The following is a 24,514-nucleotide window of genomic DNA, read 5'->3' on the forward strand; positions in this document are numbered from 1 at the left end:
TCATTGACTTTTGTCCCTGGCGCCTACAATAGTGCCTTCCTCTAACTCAGTCAGTGTCATGTATCAGGTACTTTATAAATGTTCCCTGAGGCATTCATGTTGACTTCTTTCTGGGTTTTCACGGAGCCCTGACATACTGATGTGGGATAAAATACACAGCTCTGAGCACAAACCTACTGAATGCAGATCGATCACTTATTCAAATTTAGCTTTAATTTGTAGGTTATAAATGCTGTTGAGAGCTGCTATATCTCCAATAATGCCAACACAAACAGTAACTCGACAGCTATGACTAAAATTGACTTGAACTGAGAAATGGTTTCCTGGATAAAAAGAAGAAATTTTTTGCACTTCAAAAGAGGAAATACTACTTGCCATCTTTCCATTCTCGGGTAGCATGATGTATGAAACCAAAGAGTTCATCTGTTGTCACAGCTTTAGGGTTTAAGTCATTCCAAATGGGTTTTTGCTTCATGTTAACATATGTTCGGTTCAGTGTTCTCAAAATCTGAAGGGAAGAAGGGGGGAAAAAGCTAAGAAAATTAATACTAATATAAGCCAAATGGAAAGCAAAATATTTTGAAGGATCTCCCTTATTCATTATATATTCCTAGATATTCTGTATGCATTAAGATTGAAAGAGTGGGGGAAAAAATTACATGTGCACATTTTCATTGCCATCTTGAAAAATTTAAGCCTACAGTCCCTTAGGATCAGTTCACCTGATTCTTTGAACAACGTAGACTAGAGAAAGTCCCTCTATCATTTGGGATTTTTCACCGTGTGTGCAAAGTGAAGGACTATATTGAAATAAGTGTTCCCGTTCACGTTATTAACATCTACTCTACCTGTATTATTTAGATTGTTTTCAAATTTTAGCCTGCATGAGAATCACTTGTACGGTGTTAAAACATATTTTTTTAAAAAAAAACAAAAAACAAAAAATAAAGCAGATTTCTGGGCCCAATCATAAAGTTTCTAATTCAGTAGGTCTGGGGTGGGACTGATAATTTGCATTCCTATTAAGGTCCCAGGTGATGCCTATGATGCGGTCTAGACGTGCTTTGAGACCTAGTGACCTAGAGCAATAGTTCTCAACAGCAGATTTCTTGACTCGGGGGAAGAGGGCAAGCTACTGGGCATCCAGTGGTCAGAGGCCAGGGATGCTGCTCAACATCCTACAGCCTCAGGACAGCCACCATGACATAGAATTATCTGGTCCAGAAGGTCATTAGTGCTGACATTCTGATCAGAGAGTTGAGGAAAAGTAGACTTGAGGATAAGAATTCATATGATAGATGCTTACTATGTGCCTGTTTAATTCATTGCCACCTTAACCCAAATATCTGCCCCAGTTATCCTTTTTGCTTTCTCCAAAAAGCCATGGCTTTATTTTAGATATTTAGCATCCTGATCTTCTCACAGGGATCTGAAAGACTGATAAACAATTGCCAAATACTTTGGAATAATGGTTTGTTAAATAACATAGCCCTGAGTTTCAGTGCTCTAGTTGTATCAACTTAAGTAAAGGTTGAATAGAACAGAATCCATGAAGACCAGATAAAAGAAACTGAATGCCTTAGGAATATTAAGCTTAAAACATTTTTAGAAACCATTAATCTACTGAAAGTTATAGAATTTAATTTTATCCTTCCTTAAACTATGGCCTGCATCTGAAACTTACTCAAACAAAATAATTACAGATCTATCAGTTATTTACTTTAATATTTCAATTATTACATTTTTCACTAGAAAGATCCCCACACAGGACCTCCCGTTACAACTGTTCCACTTTGGGTTTGGATCTAAATACAGTACCGTCAAGTTCTCTATACACCCATGCTCTAAAGTCTCATATGCTCACTCTGATTAGTTTTAGTCATTGGCTACTAAATATGTTTATACCCAAGCACCCTGAATTAAAATGCATGCAGTTCTGCATATACCGTCTGCCAACCAAGAAAATAAGTATGTTGCCAGGACTGTCAGTAAGACCAAGCAAAATCAAGCAGTGAACTAAACATGGGGATAATCATACCCACAGCCTACCACCCTCGTGCAGAGCAAATCACACAGAGCGCACCTAGCACAGCTCACAAGAGGGACCTCAAAAATGTGGTTTTTGCTGCCTCCCTTTCTTTTCAAGTTTTGTTTTGGCCCTATAGACAGTTATAGTCTCAGGAAGTATTGAAGGAAAATATGTGGGTATTCTTAATGATACGGGGAGGCAAATCTAAGGTAACTTGGAAAAGATGAAGTAGTCTCGTTAAATGTGCGTAGCACCAATCCCATCCTGCAACCCAGGTATCTTATTCTAGAGTCTCTCAACGTGTTACCTTTGGATAAAGAATTGAGGTAGAATTGTATTACTGAAAGATGCGTGAAATGGGATGCATACAGCTAAATGCATGAACAGGATGCTAGATATCTCATGTGGAAAGCCCAAGCTTTATCTTAACTTACTTTTCCTACTTAAACACAATGTTCTGATTGTTACTCTCTCCCTGTCCCAAATACAGAGGAAAATAGTGTCAACTGATCAAAGAACAGTCCTAGAGTCTCAGATTCTAACCCAAAATCATGGTGGACTTCACCGAAGGGCACTCTTAAATAGAACGGAAAATAGGCCAAAAAAAAAAGTTCCTTCCATGGCCGAAAGCTCACAGGCATTTTACTGTACCTTACTCTTTCCTGTGCCTGCATTTCCCACCACAAAGACAGAGTGCCGCACGGCCAGCAGTTCCTCAAGCTGGACAACCTGCAGACAAAACGGCCAGTCACAGGTTTCCTTTAGTGAGTTTGTGATTAAACAAGGAACAAATTTAAAAAAAAAACCACCAAAACCACTAGCCATTTTTATCCCATTGTTTCCTTACAACCCACTGACAACAGTATATTCCAGGAGAGTGGAACCAGATGACAAGGGCTAAGTACAGTTTCTCCTGTCTCTCCCTCATAGAACACGGATGTGAGAATGAAGACAACACATTGGCTCTTGCATCACTGACACAGGCAGAGTGAAGTACGGTAGTACCGGGTACATGGCAGGGGTTACGTACAAAATCAGTGACTCTTCTTCACGTGTTGAACCAAAACAGTAAATGGCCAATCAGCATCTACAACTGAGGAATGATGTGTATCCTCTAAAATGTCTAAAATGGACATCCGATGTGCATTCAACGTCCATGTTTTCACTACCCCCAAGCTGAGCATATGCACATGCCTTTAATAAGTCAGATGATGTCACACATATAGACACTTCTCACCATTAAATGCGTGTACTAATGATTTTACTTCCAACTTTCTCTCCACCAGCAAGAAAAGAGCAAACTTAATTTTTGGTGCACGTCACCAAGAAGAACCAATAAATTTTATAAACCAAGGAAAAGTATGCTCACATTTAAAACCATGACTTAATCATTTCTGGGTTTTCCCCCTTCTCACAGAATGGGACAACAAAATATTTCATTATAGTCAACTTAGTAAAGATTGCCATATTAGAATGCTGTCAAGTATACATGAAGGTCATATTAAGGTCAGTGTAATATGTAAGTTGACGTTTTGGGTCAGTATCACTACAGTTACTGTCACTGTACATTCCCAGGGCTGCCATGACACGTATAATAAATGCTCCTTTTACTTTGAGGATGAAGCTCTCCTCGGGCTGCAGGCGGAGCTCCACGGTGGACTGCCTGACCATCTGTTCAAAGTGTGGTGCCCTCCTCCGGGGCACATCCAGGGCTGGAAACAGGTCACCGACCAGGCCCAGAAACACAGGGATGTCATCTGTCACGATTTTTGGCATATTGAAGTCCCTTAATGCTCTCATGAGTACCTAGGAAAGAGAACAGAAGACACTTTATAAAAAAGCCAATACAAGGTCTAACAATCAATCAGCTAAACAGCTAAAGATGTTATTTGTAATTCTCATATCTAAAGCATGAGAATCGATACTGTTCTGTCTATAGGGCGGTTAAATGCTTACAAGGTCACACATCAGAACACGAGGAGGCTCTCCCGATACCACAGACAACCTCAGACTCTCAAGGAGGCCCTGTTCCTTCCGTACCAATAGCTATCTGCTTTGATCTTGAAAAAGGATTAGAAGCTCTTCTCTCTTTAATCCTCAAACTCCAGGATATAAATTAACCAGGCTCATCAGATCATTTTGTTCAAAGCACATTTTGAGAATCTCAGAATAATAAACTCAACCATTTTTAGTTTCAGCGTTTGTTCTATAGTGGCTGAAAACCAAAGAGAGCTTCAGATATTAAAAGCAGTAACTTGATCATCGGGATGTCATTTACAGAAAGTTAAGCATTCCGATGACGGCAATACAGCAGGAGGACAAATAAATGCAGGAAAATACTGATCCTGTCATGAACTGTGACAGCGAAGAAGAGAAAGATGGAAAATGAAAAGTAGAAAATCACATAATAAATATCCTTTAGCATAAAAAGAAATTCCCAGGAACAGATCGACTTTTCAACTACTCAAGCCATACTGCATGTTTATATAGGGCTGTATGTCTATTATTCTCACTACTTATTTAATAGAGAAAAACAGACATGTGGCTGTTACTGTTTTTTCCCAGGAGGGACAATTCCCTAGTCGCTCTGAAAAATCAACTAAGCATTTCCTAGTGCTAGGTGATCAACCTTCCTATTCCATTCTTCATGCATCTTACATCCTATGAAATGGATATACTTTCTTCTATTACATTATGTCTTCACTGACTTTTTCAGAATTAATATCCCAACTTAATTAATCAGATTTTCTAAATGTTCCTCAGAGGAAATGAAACACTGACTACTGAATTACTGGAATATGACCGCCAAAATATTTTTTGTAGCTGACATTTTGAAAGCGCCTATAAAATCACATTTTCTTTCCTACACTGATAACCTTTTACTCAAGAATACCTGTGATCTTTTATAACATAAGCAATGACAGTCCTCCAAATATCCTACATTAACAATAGATGTTACGTGTTTTAAAAGTTGCGCTATGCATGACCCACCATCCAGGTATACACTTTCATTTCTATGAAGCCATTTAGCTACTCACTCAACAAAATCACATTAGCATCGCATTACCTGATCCTCAGGTCTGTCTTTATCTTCTCGTTTCAGGGAGCCAGCCACAACCAAGACAGATTTAATAGCACGAAGTCCCCAATCATAATGATCCTAAAAATCAAACCATAGGCATATTTTCTTAAGAATTTTATGAGGGAGTAAGATTCTCATCCTAGAAGTAAGCCGAAAGCTAGGAGTTCAGATAAATACATGCTTTAATTGTGGGAAACAATATTTCCCTTTCCTCTCTGAAACTGAAAACCATGTCCCCTCAGTGTCTTCCTTCTTCTTTCATCTGATTGTCTGTCTGTCTGTCTGTCAGCAAATCTCTTCTTCCCATACCATTTAGTTGCAGCATTTGCCCAAGGCTCCATCTACCTTCCTTGCTCTTCTCTCTCAACAAACCTGCTAACTCGGAAGTCCAACCACCTCCACGTTTTCACCTCCATCCACAAGCACATTTTTCCCACTGTATGCTGACAGCCCTGCTATTCCACCCCTCCCCAGGCCTACGTCTCAAATTGCCCTAACTACTCTACCTCTTAATCCCTTGGATGCTGCAGCCCTGATACTGGCACTTAATATAGTCAAAACCGTATTAAATAAAATTCAGTGATAAGCCAGTACCTCTTTGAGACGTCTACATTACCCCCAAGGAAGATTCTTCTCACAGGCTTTGAGTTCCTGAGAACAAAGCTTGTATCTTATTCGCTTTCATCTTCCAGGTCCTAGCATGGTACACTGCGCAGGGCAGGTGCTCAGTAACCCTGAATTAACTGATTGATTATATATAAGAAGGCTTCTCTCCGACTTCCCTCTACAATCCACACAGTAACAACACTTCTCTTAAATGTCTCTCAGCTGTGCCTGTGGGAAAGTCATTTAACTTCTCCAAGCCTTAGTATTGTCATCAATAAAAAGGCAGATAAAAATACCTACTTTATAAGATTGTTGTAGGAGTAAAATGAGTTAATGCTTTGTGGACAGTGAAATAATAAACACATGTATAAAAATGTGCCCTTCAATCCATTAGTGGATAATCAATTTAGTGGATCTTGACCATCATTTTTGTCAGGAATACAACAGAACAGAATGGAATGAAGAATACCAGAATGCATTGCAAATAATAACAGTAAGAAACGTTTGGTGAAAATTTTTGCTTCAGTTGTGCATACATGTGCATGTACTGAGTCTCAATAGAAAAAAATATTTTATATAGTGTTTTGAAACGCACTGATATAAAAGTAAGTTGAATCCTGAGGAGTGAAGACCAGGGAGAAGAACAAGAGTCTGAAGGCCAGGGAGACTGGGGAGGAAGCTAGTCATGGCAGTAACGATATTAAAGGAGAAGATACAGAAGAAATTCTGGACACAGATTTAAGAGGACTTGGTGACTCTCCTAAACATTTAAATGTTGCAAATAACTGCTAAAATAATCTTCACCATTTTCATTATGTTATTTCTTTGCTCAAAAATGTGCGCTGATTCTCCTTCAGTCCATCCCTATGGCTTAGAAAATTATCTGTGAACTGTGTTCTTAAACCGCCCTCTGCAACTAAGATTGAACACGGCACCTTGAGCTGAGTTGCCGCGGAGCTCCTGGATGGCTCAGTTGGTTGGAGCACCGGCTGTCAACCACGCCCCCTGCAACTAACAACTGGCAACTGGACCTGGAGCTGAGCTGCGCCCTCCACAACTAAGACTGAAAGGACAACAACTTGAAGCTGAACCGCACCCTCCACAACTAAGATGGAAAGAACAACTTGACTTGGAAAAGTCCTGGAAGTACACACTGTTCCCCAATAAAGTCCTGTTCCGCTTCCCCAATAAAATCTTTGGAAAAAAAAAAAAAAACACAACAATAACATTTCTGTCCTGGCCAGATTTCTTTCCCTTCATCTCATCCATGACATTTCTCATCCTGAGTTAAAGGACTCTTTCCTTGTCTGTTCTACCTTTTCTTCCAACACCTTCCTCTTGTAATTGGCTATTGGTGTCCTAGAAAGAATTCAAAAGAACTAAATTCAAATCTTGCTCCCACCACTTGTTAGCTGTGGACTATGAATAGGTTATTTCACTCTGTTTTCTTATCTGTAAAATGGAGCTAATAATACCAAATTCATAGACTTCTTATAAAGATTTCAAAAGATAACACATGGTACCTATTCAATAAATATTGGTTCCTTCCTTCCTTGAAACTATCATAATTTTTTCATCCTCCATTTCATTCCAATTTTTATTTTATGTAAACTGAATCTCCTAAATAAGTTCTTTGAAGTCATAAATCTGAGTGTTTGTTTAATTTGTCCTAAGGCTTATCTCCTTCAGCATCGTCATAATAAGTATTCTACTTGCATACAGTCGATACTCACTAAGTATTTACATTTTACTACTAGTAATGGATATAGTAGCAACTCCATGTCTCCTAGGGTCAACGACATTTTTTTCTTCTGACTTTTTCCCATTATAAAATTAAAGTGGGTTCATTAAAAAAAGATATTACAAACAAGAAGAAGGAGAAAATTTAAAACACTCGCAATCTTATTATCCAGAGACAAATGTTAAAACTCACAATGTATTTTCCAATCACTTTATATGTATATGAAACACACGGTATAATATAAAACATGCAAATTCTAGATCACGCTGCTTTTTACATATAACGTTGTCTAGGCATGCTGCTTTTTACATATAACATTGTCATAAACATTTTCCAGATTATTAAATTTGATATGATTTTTCCCCAGAATGCAAACTCACAGTTATTAAAATGACAACATGAATTTCTCAGATTCCAAATTTCACCCCAACAATGGGTAACTTAAAATTAGTACATCTGGCAATACTGGTAACTGTATGGTTGTGACTGTAGTGTTTTAATACTTTGATCCTGGAACAGCTGCAAAATACTGTCCCAAGGGATTAATGAAAGGTCATTAAAAGACCAAAATCAAGGTGGCCAAAAAGCTGAGTTTAAAAATAATGATGCTGATACATGTGTAATTTTTGTGGTACATCAGCAACTTCAGTGGAACTGCAAGAAGAAAATGACTGGAAAATAGAGAATAGTTAAGTTTCAACCATTTCAGAGACTAAGGACTTATACAACAAAAGTTAAATAAAAAAGGGTGGGGGGACTCTACTTTCAAATAAAGGATTACCGACAAATAAGAAAATTTCAATTTAACATTTTGAGATGTTCTCCAGGAAAATCAACTTTTCTTTACTCACATGGACGTCCATTCCTGCCTTCCCTCACTAGACTATAATATCCTTATCAAGAAAGGGAGGCATCATAAAATTCCATTTATAATTACAACATTGGTCAAGTTTAAAGAAAACCACATAGCCCATTGATAAAAACTATAAAGTACAAATTAAACATAAGCATTAAAATGTCTTGTTTAATTTTTTAAAAAATTAAAAATTGTAAAATATAAATTTTCAAAATTTTATGGAAAATATAAAATCACTCCTAAGTGTCTAATTATAATTTGAATGACAAATTACCTAGCACCCATATTTCCAAAGCTGTTTTAATGGGATGGAAAAACCAAGAAAAAGTGAAAAAAGACTCCTCACCTGCTTGGAGAGGAGCTCCATGCAAAGTGTGTACAGCGTAATGAACTTTCGGGCTAATGAGCCTGCATCCACAAAACCTTCAGCAACTAACATGATTTCACAGATTAGCTCAATGTCAGGGGCCACCATGGCGCAGGGTCTGAAAAGTAAATATGAAATTGAGTTTTAAAATGGGATAAGGTGATAAGTAGAAATTGCTGAAAATCAAGTAATTAATTCATACCAGCATTCTAATCATTCCCAAGCAGGTCACAATTACCTCTGTCAATCACAGCTACCAAGACCCTTCACTTCACCTGAAAAAATGTCTGTTCGTTACTGGATACATAGAAGAAGATGGAAAGTCTAAAAATAGCAGAAGCATGGGTACAGTGTTTGCCGATTTCCATGGAATAAATAGTTCCACCATGGCTGATTTCAATCCACCAACACTGGATGTGGAGCTGGAAAGAGCTACTCAGGAGCACACTACCATACAGACCCAATAGACATAAACAATCTCAGAGCATAAACATTCACAAACTGGTCAACTAATTAGGAGCGGGTGAGTTTTGAGTATTTACCACCTTTGTTTTTAATGCAATTTATTTAATCAAAAGTTTATATAATTTAGTTTCTACTAGTGACTGTACTTAACCCACCTTAGAAAATCCATGAAAATTTAACCATCAGCTCTTTCATGCTCTTACATGTCATCTCTAGTATACCACTACCAGAGGCCAGCTTGCACAGACTTTTGAGTGAAAATTTATAAAAACATTGCTTCCAAATCCCCTTTCTTTTGGAGGGGGCTGCCAAAAGTCCTCCCCAAGACAAGCACTACTGTGTTTCCCCGAAAATAAGACCTAGCCAGACCATCAGCTCTAATGCAGCTTTTGGAGCAAAAATTAATATAAGACCTGGTATTATATCATATTATATAAGACCCGGTCTTATATCAAAATAAGACCGGGTCTTATATTAACTTTTGCTCCAAAAGATGCATTAGAGCTGATGGTCCGGCTAGGTCTTATTTTTGGGGAAACACGGTATTAACAGCAACACTTGAAAAAATTCCACTCTACTGAAGTCAAGTACCAAGAAGGAGTCAGAATAAATAAGTTAACAAGCTTGTTATTTTAGACTTCTTAAAGTATACATTCCAAATATTTATCTACCTGTTTTTGTAAATATAATTACAGTCTACTTCCTACGTATCTAATTTTTCATCCTAAACATCACCCAGGGTCCCTTTCGATCTGTGTTATTGAGTATGTACTTCTGCCTAAGCTGGCCTCACATTTCCCCCACATTTTTTACTCTTTATCATATGATAGAAGTGGTCAAGATGAAGAGTAAATAAGAGAGAGAAAAGGCTAGCAAGTTTACTTAATTGATACTTAACATTAATATTGACAACTAACAATTACCTAGCACCTTCTTCATGCTATATTGGATGCTAAAAGCTTTTCATGCACTCTCACTTAATTCTCACAGCTCAGGGCGGTGGCTACTCTTCTTACCTGTATTTTACAGAGGTACAGACTTAAGGTTCGGGTAAATACAAGCAGGTGCCCTAGGCCACACGGTGGGTACATGGTGGAATCGTGATACTCTTAAGACTCGTGTATACTGCCTCCACTCATGAATATTGCTTTCATCATCCAAACTATCCTTCAAGCTTTGCTGATACAAATACTAGCACCCCAACATAAATGATGCTGCACTTAAACAAAACTGATGAAAACTTTACAAGACAATTTCAAATTTGAAGACCCAAATGAAAACATGTATGAGATGAATTGGGTTACAAATGTAAAAAATACTGGAAAAATGTATAATTTTCAAATGAAAATATTTTTTAATTAGTATATTTATTTTTAGAATAGTTATTCTCTAGATTTTTTTTCCAATAAAAACAGACATTGTAAAATTGCTATGTTAGAGAAAGCTGCTATATGAGGAAAGGAAAACATTCAATAAAGGATGCTAAAATAACTGACTATTAGGAAAAAGAATTCTGCTTAAATACTCATTTCATATCACCTACCAAAATACGTCCTTAATAGATGAAGTACATTTAAAAAAATAACACTAGAAAAATTAGAAGAAACTACAAATGAAAAATGGTTAAATACCTAGATGGACAGACAAGGAAAATTTAAGTTTAAAAGAATTGAAAGAAATCATACTAAAAATATAGAGGTTTTACGTTATATGTGAAGTAGCGTATTATTCTGAAGGCAGACTGTTAATGAAGATACATATTGTGAACACTAAAGAACTCTTATAAAATAAAACTGATAAGCCTTTAGCTCGTCAAGGAAAAAAAAAAAGCAAGAAGACACAAATTACCCATATCAGACATGGATTTCAGGACATCACTGCAGATAATAAGGAAATATCATGAACAAATTAATGCCAATAAATTCAACAATCTAGATAACATGGAGAAATTCCTTAAAATATGCAAGTTATCAAACAAATTCAAGAAGAAATAATCTGAATGACCCCATACCTAGTAAAGAAATTGAATTCATCACTAAAAAGATTCCCACAAAGAAAAATCTGGGCCCAGATGGCATAACTGATTAAGCCTAATAAATATTTAAGGGATAAATAATACCAATCCCACACAAACTCTTAATAAAATAGAAAAGAAGGGAACACTGGCCAACTCATTTCATGAGGTTACCATTACCCTGATGCCCAAACCAGGTGAAGATAGAAAAGACACTACAGACCAATTGCCTCATGGCACAGATTTAAAAATCCTTACTAGTAGCATATTGAGTCCATCAATACATACAAAAATAATATCTCCTGACCAAGTGAAGTTTATCCCAAGAATGCATTATTGAATTGTTTAGCTCTTGAAAAATCAATATAGTTCAGCACATTAACAGGAAAAAGAGAAAACTCATATGAAAACTATAAAACGAAACATAGTTGAAAATTTTTGCAATCTGGTGCAAATCAAATGTTCCTAACTAGGATAGAAAGAAAAAAAACCCATAAAACAAATTGATAAATTGTATTTCATCGAATTTAAAACTTCTATCTTGGACACCATTAAGAAAGTGAAAATGCAAACACAAATTGAGAGAAAAACATTTGCAATATATGTATTTAATAAAGGAACTATACGCAGAATACAGTACTTCATAAAAGATGGTATGGGAATAGCCAGTAAGTTACACAAAAAGATGTTCAACATCATTAGCCATCATGGAAATGCAAACTAAACCCCCAATGACGTATCTATTAGATTGGCTAAAACTAAAAAAACTGACCACACCAAGTTTTGACAAGAATGAAGAGCAAGTGGAATTCTCATACATTGATGGTGAGAGTGTAAAATGATACAACCATCATGTAAACCACATTGGCAAATTCTAATAAAGTCAAACATACATTTGCCATGTGACAGCCATTCATATTTACCCAAAAGAAAATATATGTTCACACAAAGATCATACATGAATGTTCATAGCAGCTTTATTCATAATCGCACAAACTGGAAACAACACAAATGTCCATCAACTGGTGAATAGATAAACAAATTGTAATGTATGCATACAACAGAATACTAATTAGTGACAAAAAGGAATGAAGTATTGACACACTCTAGCTTGGAAGAATCCCAAAACCATAAATGTTCAAGGTAAGAAGACAACACAAATGAATGCATACATACGGCTTCATTTACATCAACTCTAGGACAGACGAATTTAACCTAAAGTCACAGAAAGTACATCAGTGGTACGGGGGATTAACTCCATATCTTGATTGTGGTAGTGTTTTCACCAACTAAACACTTAAATGGGTGCATTTTATTGCATGAAATTGTACCTGAATGTCGTTGATTTAAAATATACATAGTAGGAGGTACACATAACTGGTTCAAATGCAATACCACAGGTTCTCTGACACACTGTTAATAAGTGTATATATTGTTACAATATTTTTGGAAAGCAGGTCATCAATAGATATTTTAATCATTCACCAAGTAATTCTATGTGTAGGAATCTATTCTGGGTAATTATCTGAAATAAGGATAACTCTTTATGTGGAGAAATGTTTATAGCCTGCTATTTTATATCATAAAAAATTGAAAAGAAAAACACAAATACTACATGTCAGACAATTGGGAATGGCTAAGAATATTACGAAAAGAAGCCATGAGAGAGACACTTTTGGAGCTACATAAAACAGCATTTCCAAAGAATATTCAATAATATGATAAACGACTCATGTCAAAATATTAAAAAAAGAACTAAATAAAAATTATGCCTAACCCACCAACTTAACTCCATAAAATATGAATTATAAAAGATACTAGAAAAAATATATAACAATTATTATTTCTGGGTGGTGAAAGTGTAATTTTTTCTGTAAGTATTAAATCTTCAAATGTACCATGTGACTTTTAAGTAAGGATTTTCAGTCTGGTTTCATATTTCAAAAGAGTTCATTTATCATGGTGTAAGTTCTCTCCATAAAAAGTGATCCCAAACAAAGAATAAAGGTTTTTCCAAAATAATTCTCAAGTAAAAACAGTTTAACACTTAACAAATGCAAACCAGCAACGTTAGGGGGCATGCGTGCTCCAGATGCTAAATCGCAAAGCATAACACTTGCCTGAAAAGAGCTTTGAGATTTTCTGGTAATTCTGTTCGACCAGCATATCCAGGGTTCATTGTAATAAATATTCCAACTGTTGGCTTCAGTGTGATAGCTTCCCCAAGAAATACAAATCTACCATAAGAAGAATGTTGATGAAATTAAATGTATTCGTTGAATACGAATGCACATTGACAAATGCAAACCACTGCCAAAAGCAAACATTATTAGGAAGCTGTTTATTCTGTGTAATTTACTTTAAAATTCATAAGCATACATATCTTGAATATGTTTTGAAGCATGTTCATTAAAAATACACTCTCTTCCCCAAAGGAACTACTGATATGGGAAGTATTCTTTTGTATTTTAGAATAGCCATAGGAAGCAAGTTTATAAAAATGAGGACTTCATTGCTTTAACAGTTAAGAAAAGGTGATGCCATTTTTGCCTTCAACATGGGTTGCAATTCCTTGAATTAGATACTACACAGATACAGATGATTGCCCAGGCTAAGAGGCGAAAGGGACTCCTTGTTCAGTCTTTATTTTGTCTATTTGCTCACCCTCCCTCTCCCTGGCTTCCTTTCTCCCATCTAATAAAAAAGGGGATAATAATATCACCCACCTTGAAAGAGATTATGTACACAAATGGCTGAGAGTACAATGCCTAGAACATGGTAAATACTCAACAGATATTAGCCAAGACTATTGCTAAGCAGTGAAAGATTTCCAGAAAGATTTGCAAGGGCCCAGTTAGGCTGCTGATGGCCAGGGAAACGCAATGGTAAAGGACTGTAGGAGGATAAGGAGAAAGAAACTTTCAAATGGGGTAAATGAGACAAAGGATAAAGCTTTTTCTTGTTGAGAAAGGGGAGGGCTGAAGCAGTTAAGGAGCTGGGCCTATATCACAGAAGAAGGAGGGAAAAGGGCCAGCCACAATTTTTTGGACTAAGAGCTTCTTAGGTACTAGATAATTAAGAGAAGGCTTTTGTATAGTCAGGGAAGAAAGGAGAAATCTTCATTCCTAGAGTATCAGGCAGACAGACTGGAAGGGCTGTTTGGAGGAAGAGAGGTCATTGTGGTAGCTGGGTAACCGACTTCTCTTCCATTATACAGAGCAGGGATAACCGAACGTCAAAGGTATGGACCTCAAGGAGGGAGAGCCAACTAGATGCGGGAAGGCTTCATGGTTTAGGCATGGTCCCATCTCTTAAATCCTTGAGTACAAACAGAATTTAATAAAACTCATGAAATCATGAAGGAGCCTAGCCGTCTCTCCGTGGGCTAGCACGAAGATGAAGAGGTACAATTCACATACATGCAGACATGGAGCCAGAAGAGACTACCAGGAAGTATGGTTGGGAGTTTTCAGAAATCCTTGCATGGATCAGTTATCTAAACCTCCATAAGAAAGGATGGCCTCAAGTGACATCTGGGTTACATCAAATAATAAGATTTTGACTAAAAGCTAATTAAGTATGTCTGGGAATGAACGAGGAAAGAACTTAACTTCTCTAACATGGCAGTAGAGTAGGGACAGCTAAGGCAGCAGCTATCCAGTCATAGGAAAATGGTATCCCAGAGCCGTGCAGTAGAAGGACTTGGGAAGGGTCCTAGGAGGTGGAAATATGCATCCGTACCTATAATAGCCGGCAACTTCTACAATAGGTTCACAGTTTCAAGGGTCCAGATGGTCTTTCCCTAATGGGGAGATTGTAATGTTCCTAGCTGAGCGAAATACCCTAACAAATGGGGGAATAAATGGGTAAGCCAGATAAATAAGATTGCACATATACCAAAAACGTTACAAAGAAAACCACAAATGTGTACTACAATACTTACTTCTCAAAGTAAACCATCAAACCCTGTCGTGTTTTACCTTTTGCAGTGTGGTGTCATGTTGGGACGTGGTTAGGTTCTGGATACATTTGGAAAGTTTTGGGCCTGAGTAACTGGAAGAATGTGAGGAGGTAATGTACTGTGATGGGACAACTAACAAAGCAGGTGTTGGTGGAAAGACCGGGATCTAGATTTGGGATATATTAAATATGAAAGGCCTCTGAGACATCAAGTGGAGTGCTGAGATGACCCAACAGGCACTGTCTATGGAAGTCTAGCTATTGGAGAAGGGAGGTCTGGGCCGCTGGTGGCCGCAGCCTACAGATGATGCTGAAGGTCATGTGCTGGAGAAATCACCAAGGGAACAAGTACACACTGAGAAAGAAGACATCTAAAGATTGAGGACTGTGATATCCAAAATTAATGGGTCAGGAAATAATAATATTAAAAAAATAGCTAACATTAATATGGTGCTTACGATATGTCAGGCATTTGTCCAAGGGCTTTACATTTAGTCATACCGGTCATCTATAACATAGGTACTGTACTTTTCCCCATTGTAGAGATGAGAAGAAACTAGCAGAGGAACAGCCCTGAGGGAAGGAGAAAACTGGGAAGGTGTGGTGTCCTAGAACTCATGTGAAGAAACTGTGTCACACAGGAGGGAGGGACCAACCGTGTCAGAGGCTGCCAGAAGGTCAAAGACGATCAAGACTGAAGGTGGATCACCAGAGTTAGCGTTGTAGAGGGCGCTTATTTTTTAATTTACTAAAATAATGAAATATACCTTTGTTGTAGTCAACACTTAAAAAGCACTAATACAAAATGGGAGGTTACTCAAAATAATGACTCAAAATTAATCAGTCTCTCTTATTTTATCCATTTCATAGGACAGGGACAGGCAGCAGAGACTGTGAGGGGGAAGTTTCTTGTGCATTATCCCGGTCACTCTACTTGTAACAATAGAGAAAAGCCACATGCTACTCACCTCGTTTTCTTGTTTCTGATGGCATCATGTATCATTTTCACTTGTACTGCCACCACTGACAGAACTTCCACAGAAATTCGATTGAACTCATCAAAGCAGCCCCAAGCTCCTGTCTGCACCAATCCCTTATAGATATTTCCTATGGACTAAACGATGGAGGGAGGCATTACGAATTTAACAGAAGAGGGGTAAAAGCTATTATTGCGAATCATTCCAAATCAGGAATAACGTGGTTAGAATACATCACTGTATAACTGACTTACTTTGTAGTCCATTTGCTCTGAACAGTTGAATACATACACCATCATGCCAAGGGCACGCCCAAGATCTTTGGTGGTTTCAGTTTTCCCTGTGCCAGCTGGGCCAGCTGGAGCCCCACTCATGGTTAGATGAAGTGATTGAGTTAAAGTAATGTAACACCTTGAAACAATAGGAAATGCAAATATTACAGTCTAAGTGAGATTCTAGAACACATTAAGGGCAATACATTTTTTTTTTTTTGAAGTTTAAGAGTCAAGATCTAGAATATGGCTGTAGCACAAAAATCAAATACATGAGTTTGATTTGTTTGTGGCAATAATATAGTCAGAATGATATTTTACATCACATTTATTTTTAGGGTGGTTGTTTAACAATAATAGAGAAAAAAATGCATTACTTTATCTGTTTATTTGTCTCCTTTCCTTAGAGCTGTGTATTTGAATACAAATAACACTTGATTTGCAATGCTATTGAATTGCCAATATTTCTAGGTAAATATACGATTACGGTACTATGGCAGATGACATCTCAAACTATTGTTTGTAAAAAATAGAAAAGAAATCTTGGATTATGAATGAATTAATCATTGATTTCGTTAAACTACTACTTAATGAATACATTGAGATGAGATAATGCAAATATAAATACATAGTCTGCAAATAAATTATACCTATTTCAAAGTATAAAGCAAATATTCAAAGACAGAATTTATTATATTAAAACGTACTTTAGGAATTCATTTTGAATGTGTTCCTACTTGCATTTAAATTATGATAATACTTATTTTTGCAGGAACGTCTCAGCAGTTCTTAGACTAAGAAAAACTATGCAAAGGCAGAACTTAATATTTGTAAAAGAATTAAAAAAAACAACAAATCACAAGTACCTTACATGGGGTTTCTGCTGAGTTAGAAATTATTTTGGTCTTAGTACAGACAGTAGGTCTAGTGGAAAGACATATACATGGAGCTCAGAAGACTAGGAACTACTTTGCCAATAATCAGATGTTAATCTTATAAGCTTTTTTTATCTCAACATGCCCCCGTTTTCACTTCCATAAAATGAGGGATATATTAAGAAAGGTAAATGCATTGAAAGATTCGAAGTATTATGTAGATAGAAACAATTACTTATAAAAATGGAAAGTGTTTCTATATTTTATGGCCATCGCATGTCTAAGTGCATCTTACAATGAAAATGGATTGGAAAGACCGCTGGACTAGAAATGACAGCACTTTTTGTAGTGAAGACTATCCCCTAATAGCCTTTTCCTGAGGTTCCAAGGTTTGACTGGACATATGTTCACCTGCCTGCTGCAGACTACATTTCCTACCTCCCTTCCAGTGACGAGTGACCAAGCTCTAACCAATGTACCGTGTGCCGAAATGATGTCTGCAAATTCTAAGAAAACACCTCCTTTGAGATGTTTCCTCTCTCCCACTGGCTGAAACACGTGTGGAAGCCAAGTTTAGCATGTCGGACACTTGCCAGCCTTTACTGCTTAGGAACACTCCCCTCTGGACTGTTACACAAGTAAGACATCAGCTTCTGAGTTATTGAAGCCATCATATTTTGGGTCTCTCAGTAACAGCAGCATAGCCTGCACCCTCCTAGCCAATCCACCTGTGTATCAGCTCAAGAATCTCAGTGACAAGCGGGTTGATGACCTAAGTTTCTAAACAGCCCACATCGTATGTAAGAAGGAGACGCTATCTGCCCTGCCTACCACACAAAAGAAAGATCAGCGGCCAATGAGATGGAGTGGAAATGTCTGAAAGGCACCATTGTGTTAATGTGAACAAGTAGTAAATAATCCAGAGAATGAAATGGAATAGAAATGTACACAAGGCGGCCATCTAATGTAACACACTATCAAAAGGAACATTCATTTTTCTTTCATCTTCCAAATAAACCACAGAATGATTTTTTTAATTAAAAAGTTAATAAGCTATTAGTCCTCACATGATGATAAACTTAAATGTGCCTCTACTCCTCTTCTCCTATACCCTGTGTCTCCCTCCCCCTTCTCTATTAATGATGGCACACATACAGCAGATTCTTAGCATCTGCATTTTTGACCATTCTGAAGTGATTTTGTCAAGCTACAAATTTTAATCTCTCACACTGAAAGCAATACATAAGTTAATTACAGAACTAAGATAGTGAACGTTGACTTTTAGTTAGAGACAAGGTAAAGAGAACTGAATTAGAGAAACAATTATAAAAGCCATACCATTCATCAATGATGGAATCATGAGCAGATTAACGTGTCAACAACAAGCACAAAGCTAGTGAGAGAATTTCGCTGGACCACCGTCACAACCCAGGTTACAGACATATATTTGAGACTGTCTGTACTTTTCTTCCCAAGTAAATCGTACAGTATGGTGATACTGGATAATTGGAAACAGTCCTATGATCCTGAGGTGTAATTTCTCTTTCATGAATCCCAAGGATTAAGTGTGCTTCTTCTACCAAGTAATTCAGCAGAGGTCAGAATACTAACAAAGAATTTCATGTCAGTATGATGATATATCCTTAACTACACAATATTCTGACCATGTATATATATTTACTTCGAGTCAAGCGGCAATGAACTTAGAGTAAAGGTAACCCTTCGCCCTCTTGACATACTTGAGCTGCATCGGCTCTGGGTCTATCCCTTAAACTAGCCAAACTCCTTCTCACCTTAGAAACTTTGTGCTTGTCTTTGCCTGTAACTTTCTGCCCCAGGATGTTTGCACAGCTGGTTCCTTGTTATCATTTAGGTCTCAGCTCAAATGTCCTCTCACTCAAACTACCATAGTAGACTCTCCTTTCAAGATACTGTCTAACATATCAACCTGTTTTATTTTTGTCATAGCAAAATTTACCACCTAAAATAAATTTCATTATTTGTTCATTGTTCCTCTTCATTTCACAATCAACTAGAAAGTAGCCTGTGTGAGAGCAGGCATCCTGCCTATTTCACTGGAACAGTACTTAGCAGGCTTCTCCACAAGTATCTATTAAATCATTTAATGGATCTACCTTCACTCTTTTTTCTTCCTTTCACTGTATGTAATCCTTCAAAAATGAATGTGAACATAGGCAATTCCTATTTTTGCAGTTCCAATAAAGAGATGCAGTGGGGGAGGTGGTAACAAATCTTGATATCAAGATGTTAGTCATGGATAACCAGAGAGAATAGATTTAGTGATCAAACCTGCTGCCTTGCGCCATATTAATCTGATCATGATTTCATGATTTGTATACTATATAGCATCTGTCATTCTGCTTCTTCAATTTGGTTCTATTTAACTTGTTTCTAACTAAAATCAACATTCACTATGTTACTTAATTCGTTCATTTACACACTGCTTTCATATGGTTTCCCAATTTGTTCACCATTTTCATTCTTTTCTTTTCAATGTCCCACATCTTTACTCATGGCTTGTTTTTCCCCATCTAATTCAACATTTGTACCTGTCTGTTAGAGGAGTGATCACTAGTCGAGGACTGTTTCCTAAATATTCATAGAAGTACTGGAACTGAGCGTCACAAATATTCACAAAGCAGTGTTTCCGGGTGTCCTCCCACCGATGACGGAGTTGAGACAGCCAAGCAAAAGCTTGGGGACTAACAACCTAAAAACATTAGATGATCATTACACATAGGACACAGGCAGTTTCGAGGCAACACGCTTAATATATTAATCTAATCAACTCTATTGATTCACATTTTATTTCTAAAAATCTCAGAAAAGGGAAATCTCCTGCATGCTACTACAAATTTTAATTGCATATAAATGGCTGAATACTTAATAAGAAATAACATGTATAATTAAAGGCTTCATTTTTAAGAAGGCTTTTACTATAAAACAATATTAATTTGTTCAAGCAATGCCTTTTCCGTCTTTATGAATCACCTCAGGTGATTTGATCACTTTTGTAATATTATACTCATATCACCAAAATCAGATGAAAACACACACTCTCTATTAAAATGGCACATAATCCAAAATTTTTGAATGTCAGAAGTAAATCATATTTTCAACAAAGTTCATTCTAAAACCAGTCTGCTTTAGTACGGAGATTTCCCACTTTGTTTTTTATTAAATCAAATAATAGTATTTTTTTCATTGTTATTCTTTCCAATCTTACTCAATCCTATCCATTCTTCTTCCAGCTTGAAAAAAATAAATCCAATCTTTTTCAAGATGCATGTAACACTAGGATTTCTTGAGAATCACTTGAAGTTACCAAAATTATTGTCTACTACTTTGTCTGATGTCTACATAAGTTTCAACATTGCACATCTCAATGTATTAGATGATGAGGAATTAGACAAAGTTTCTTTTAGTACAAAGTAAAGGACATATTTTAAATTATAATTTATCCTACTACTAGCAAATCACCGCTGATAAAACATAATAAAATATGTAGGAAGGTACAAAGTCATACTCAAAGAGTAGTTATCAGTGGTTCATTATCAAAATGAGAACACATGGTAAGTGGGGTTTTCCAAGGATCACTTTTGGATTAGCAATTATAAAACATTTTTCACTAATGGTCCCAAACCTGGATCAAAAAGTATTTTTAAGCTTATGGCTTACACGAAGAAGCATTTGCTTGCACTTAGTGGAGGAAATTAAAATTCACTTTGATTTTAATAACTTGAGAAAGAACTAGAAACATAACAGAAAACATTTCACAATAGATACATGCATTCAAACTGTGAATTGTATTGTTTTAGTACCACCCCCCCCCCCAAAAAAAAAAAAACAACAAAAGGGATTTGGAGGAAATAGGTGATGGGTATGATACATGAATGCTGTTCAGTAGACAAGCATATCTGACATTTGTAAGTAGGAACATATTTTGAAAAGGGGGTGAGAAAATTCTCCTTTCACATTAAACATTGCCAGTATCTAAGGACATATGGACTTTGTAAAGGGATAAGAAGCTAACTAATGCACTCAGAGGATTGGAAAATAACTTCTTTAAAGAGTTATTGGGGGTGGCCGGTTAGCTTAGTTGGTTAGAGCATAGTGCTAATAACACCAAGGTTACTGGTTTGACCCCCGCATGGGCCACTGTGAGTTGTGCCCAAGAAAGAAAGAAAAGGAAGGAAGGAAGGAAGGAAGGAAGGAAGGAAGGAAGGAAGGAAGGAAGGAAGGAAGGAAGAAGGAAGGAAGGAAGGAAGGAAGGAAGGAAGGGAGGAAGGAAGGAAGGAAGAAAGAAAGTTATTTAGCTTTGAAAGGAAAAGACAAGGACTGACCAACATTTCCCTTTCTTCAAAAGGAAAACAATCAAAGACACATGGTGATGGTTTAAATGACACAAATCTTATTACTATTGGATGGGTAAGCCACAGAGATGATAACCACTAACTGATGGACCAAGAGATTAGGTGTAGAGAGGCCAGAAGACAGAGAAATAAACATGGTGACATCTCATGGGTGACATCCATCCTGGGTTAATTTTTGGATGATCTGAATTAGAGGCTCCTGAGTTGGCAAAACCCTTTGGTATATCACTTTAGATAACTCTCATAAGGATAATATTAATATGTCAGCTAATCCAAATCAAACTCACCTAAAGGAAGTTCAGCTAACTTTTCAGGATGAATTAAAATACACAAACTTTAAAAACAAAACAAAACAGTGACTTTCTTAGAAGTACTCTTGACAATAAACACCAATTTTTATTGGACATGAGAGATTTTAATTTTTTCTGGGCAGATTTTATAGATATATAAATCAGTCCCTTAAAAGGTAAGATCATCATGTTTTCTTTTTTTATTTATTAAATTTATTGGGATGACATTGGTTAGTAAAATTATATAGGTTTCAAGAGTACAATTCTATAATACATCATCTATATATCACATGTGTGTTCCCCACCCAGAGTCAGTTCTCCTTCCATCACTATATATTTGACCGCCTTTACCCTCTTCTACTTCCTCCCTCCCCTCTTACCCTCTAGTAACCACCAAACTATTGTCTGTGTCTATGAGTTTTTGTTGGTCTTGTTCAGATAAACCTCACTTTTAGGAAACAACAACCAATACATGAAATCTCTACAAACTTGCCTTCTGAGAAATAAGTTTTGCCACCACATCTCTGGCATGGACATCTATGGTACAAATTGTCATGATCTTCTGCCGGTCTCCAGGTAGAAGTTCTCCCAGCAAAAGTGCAATCAATGTATTCAACTGAGAAATCTAGAAAGAATTTTTTTAAAGGAGGTAAGGGTTACAAATACAGAATCTAACAGTCTTGGTATTTGAAAAAAGCCCGTTAGCTTACAAAATAATTTCAACTGTTATTTCAGCTGGCCTTCCAACAACCCTGGGGGTAGGAGATGGAGGGAGAGATGTCATTAAATAATTGAAATAATATAAATATTATTACCTACTTTGAGCTAAGACTCAGAGAAGACAGGTGAACCTGTGAGTAATGACAAAGCCAGAGGTGGAAGCAAGGTTTCCTGGCTGCACTGAGCTGACTCTCCACCCTAATGAAGATCCAGTCTACAATCTGGTTGAAATAGAAATGACTATTTTAAAAGGTAAAATTGAGCTAACTTCTATAAAAGTGAAGGAAGAGGTAAATATCAAGTGCTTTATTGGTTTTGTTTTTTTGTTTTTTGTTTTTTTTGTTTGTTTGTTTTGGGGGGTTTTCTTGCATAGGAGAAAGTGATGATTACTGAGAAGATATTTAAAATGTAGACCTGAAGACTATCCCACCTAATTCTTCTTATTCGCATCCCTATTCTTGTTTAGTTCCACCAATTTCTTAGATCAGTATTTTTCAAACTACTGGTCTTTTTTCATAAAATAAAAAGAAATGGAATGACATGGAATAGAATGGAACAGAAAATGTTGCATTACAGTAGTAAGGGTATATATTGTTTTATGAAACTTTATTTCAGTTTCAGACTTTTGAGTGCACTATATATATATATATGTGATATAAAACATTTCTTATTAGTAACTGTGGTCAGAAAGGTTTGAAAGATACTGTCTTAGGTGGTCATTTTGTTAGCATTCTTATTTACACAAAACAGTCCAGTCTTACTCAAGGCTTATTAGCAAAAAACAAACAAACAAACAACCTACAGGCTGTTTTATTCCAGTGTAGCATATTATACAACAATACCGTTCCCTTTTCCTTTTAGCTCTGCAAAGGATAATTATAAACTGTTAGCTCCTGAGAGAGTTGGTAACAAGTGAATATGACATATCACCAGAGGCTCTCAAACATACCGTCAAAAACATGTTCCCTACGGTACTATTATCACATCCCAGAAAACACCAAGCACTGCAGACTTCCCTGAAACTGCTGTGCAGCTGAACTGGAGAAGGTTACGTAACCATAGTAAGAATGGAGAAAGCAGGCAGAAAGACGATAACCATTATATTAAATGAGAAATTACAAGGTTCCAGGCACTGACTAAGCACACTGCCTATAGTCTCATTAATCTTCGCAACAATCTATTATCATCCTAATTTTGCAGATGAGGAAACTGAGTCACAGAGAGCACATTTGCCAATCCGGGGAAGGGGAATTCAAACCCAGTCTGATTTCAGGTCACCACATCGATTCCCTTGTACCAGCTTCCACAAGACCAACCCACCCCCCGCTTTCAAGTTGGAGAAACTGGCTGGACAAGAAACATTCCAGATAGACTTAAAATCAAACACAATAGAAAGCTGGTTCCAAAGAATAAAAAACATGTAATGTAGACATTCAGAATATACAATAGCCTTATAAGCATTAATCTACTATTAATATCTTCCACCTATAAGATGTAGTTACATTGTAACAAAAGCCAAGGCGATCATTATTTCATGTATGCCATGTTCAAGGCGCATCCTCCCCATGATGGCCAAGTCTGTGTCTGTCACGTTCAGTGCATTATCCCCAGAGCACTGAGGAGTGAGCTGTCCAACAGGAGGTGCTCAAGAAAGAGAATCTACACATGCTACACGTGGTTTTCCCACAGAGGGCCAGCTTGCTTCGTGGAATGATGGTGAGCTCACCATCGAGAAGGGTGTCAGCCAGACAAAGCAACGGACTCATGGTCAGAAAGAAGAGCTGGTTCCTGGTATGCAGTGATGACTGATCCTCAATTTTGTCCTGACCCAGCTCTGGCGGCATGTGGTACAAAGAAAGAGGCCAT

At 36.9% G+C, this 24,514-nt stretch overlaps 1 protein-coding gene across 2 annotated transcripts in view; it reads right to left on the minus strand.

Annotated features, from left to right (window-relative positions):
• The window catches only part of DNAH11 (dynein axonemal heavy chain 11), a 294,793-nt gene that overhangs the window by 173,010 nt on the left and 97,269 nt on the right, over window positions 1-24,514 (minus strand). For both annotated transcript variants that reach the window (XM_033088403.1, XM_033088404.1), the window contains exons 31-40: window positions 22,422-22,553; window positions 19,815-19,975; window positions 16,352-16,508; window positions 16,089-16,234; window positions 13,281-13,397; window positions 8,661-8,799; window positions 5,097-5,189; window positions 3,641-3,835; window positions 2,681-2,758; window positions 376-508 (exon numbers count right to left, since the gene is read on the minus strand). In XM_033088403.1, coding sequence (XP_032944294.1) covers window positions 376-508; window positions 2,681-2,758; window positions 3,641-3,835; window positions 5,097-5,189; window positions 8,661-8,799; window positions 13,281-13,397; window positions 16,089-16,234; window positions 16,352-16,508; window positions 19,815-19,975; window positions 22,422-22,553 — 1,351 coding nt within the window. The remainder of the gene's footprint in view (window positions 1-375; window positions 509-2,680; window positions 2,759-3,640; window positions 3,836-5,096; window positions 5,190-8,660; window positions 8,800-13,280; window positions 13,398-16,088; window positions 16,235-16,351; window positions 16,509-19,814; window positions 19,976-22,421; window positions 22,554-24,514) is intronic.

The sequence above is a fragment of the Rhinolophus ferrumequinum genome, chromosome 20, assembly GCF_004115265.2.
Source record: "Rhinolophus ferrumequinum isolate MPI-CBG mRhiFer1 chromosome 20, mRhiFer1_v1.p, whole genome shotgun sequence".
In the NCBI taxonomy this organism is placed as follows: Eukaryota; Metazoa; Chordata; class Mammalia; order Chiroptera; family Rhinolophidae; genus Rhinolophus; species Rhinolophus ferrumequinum.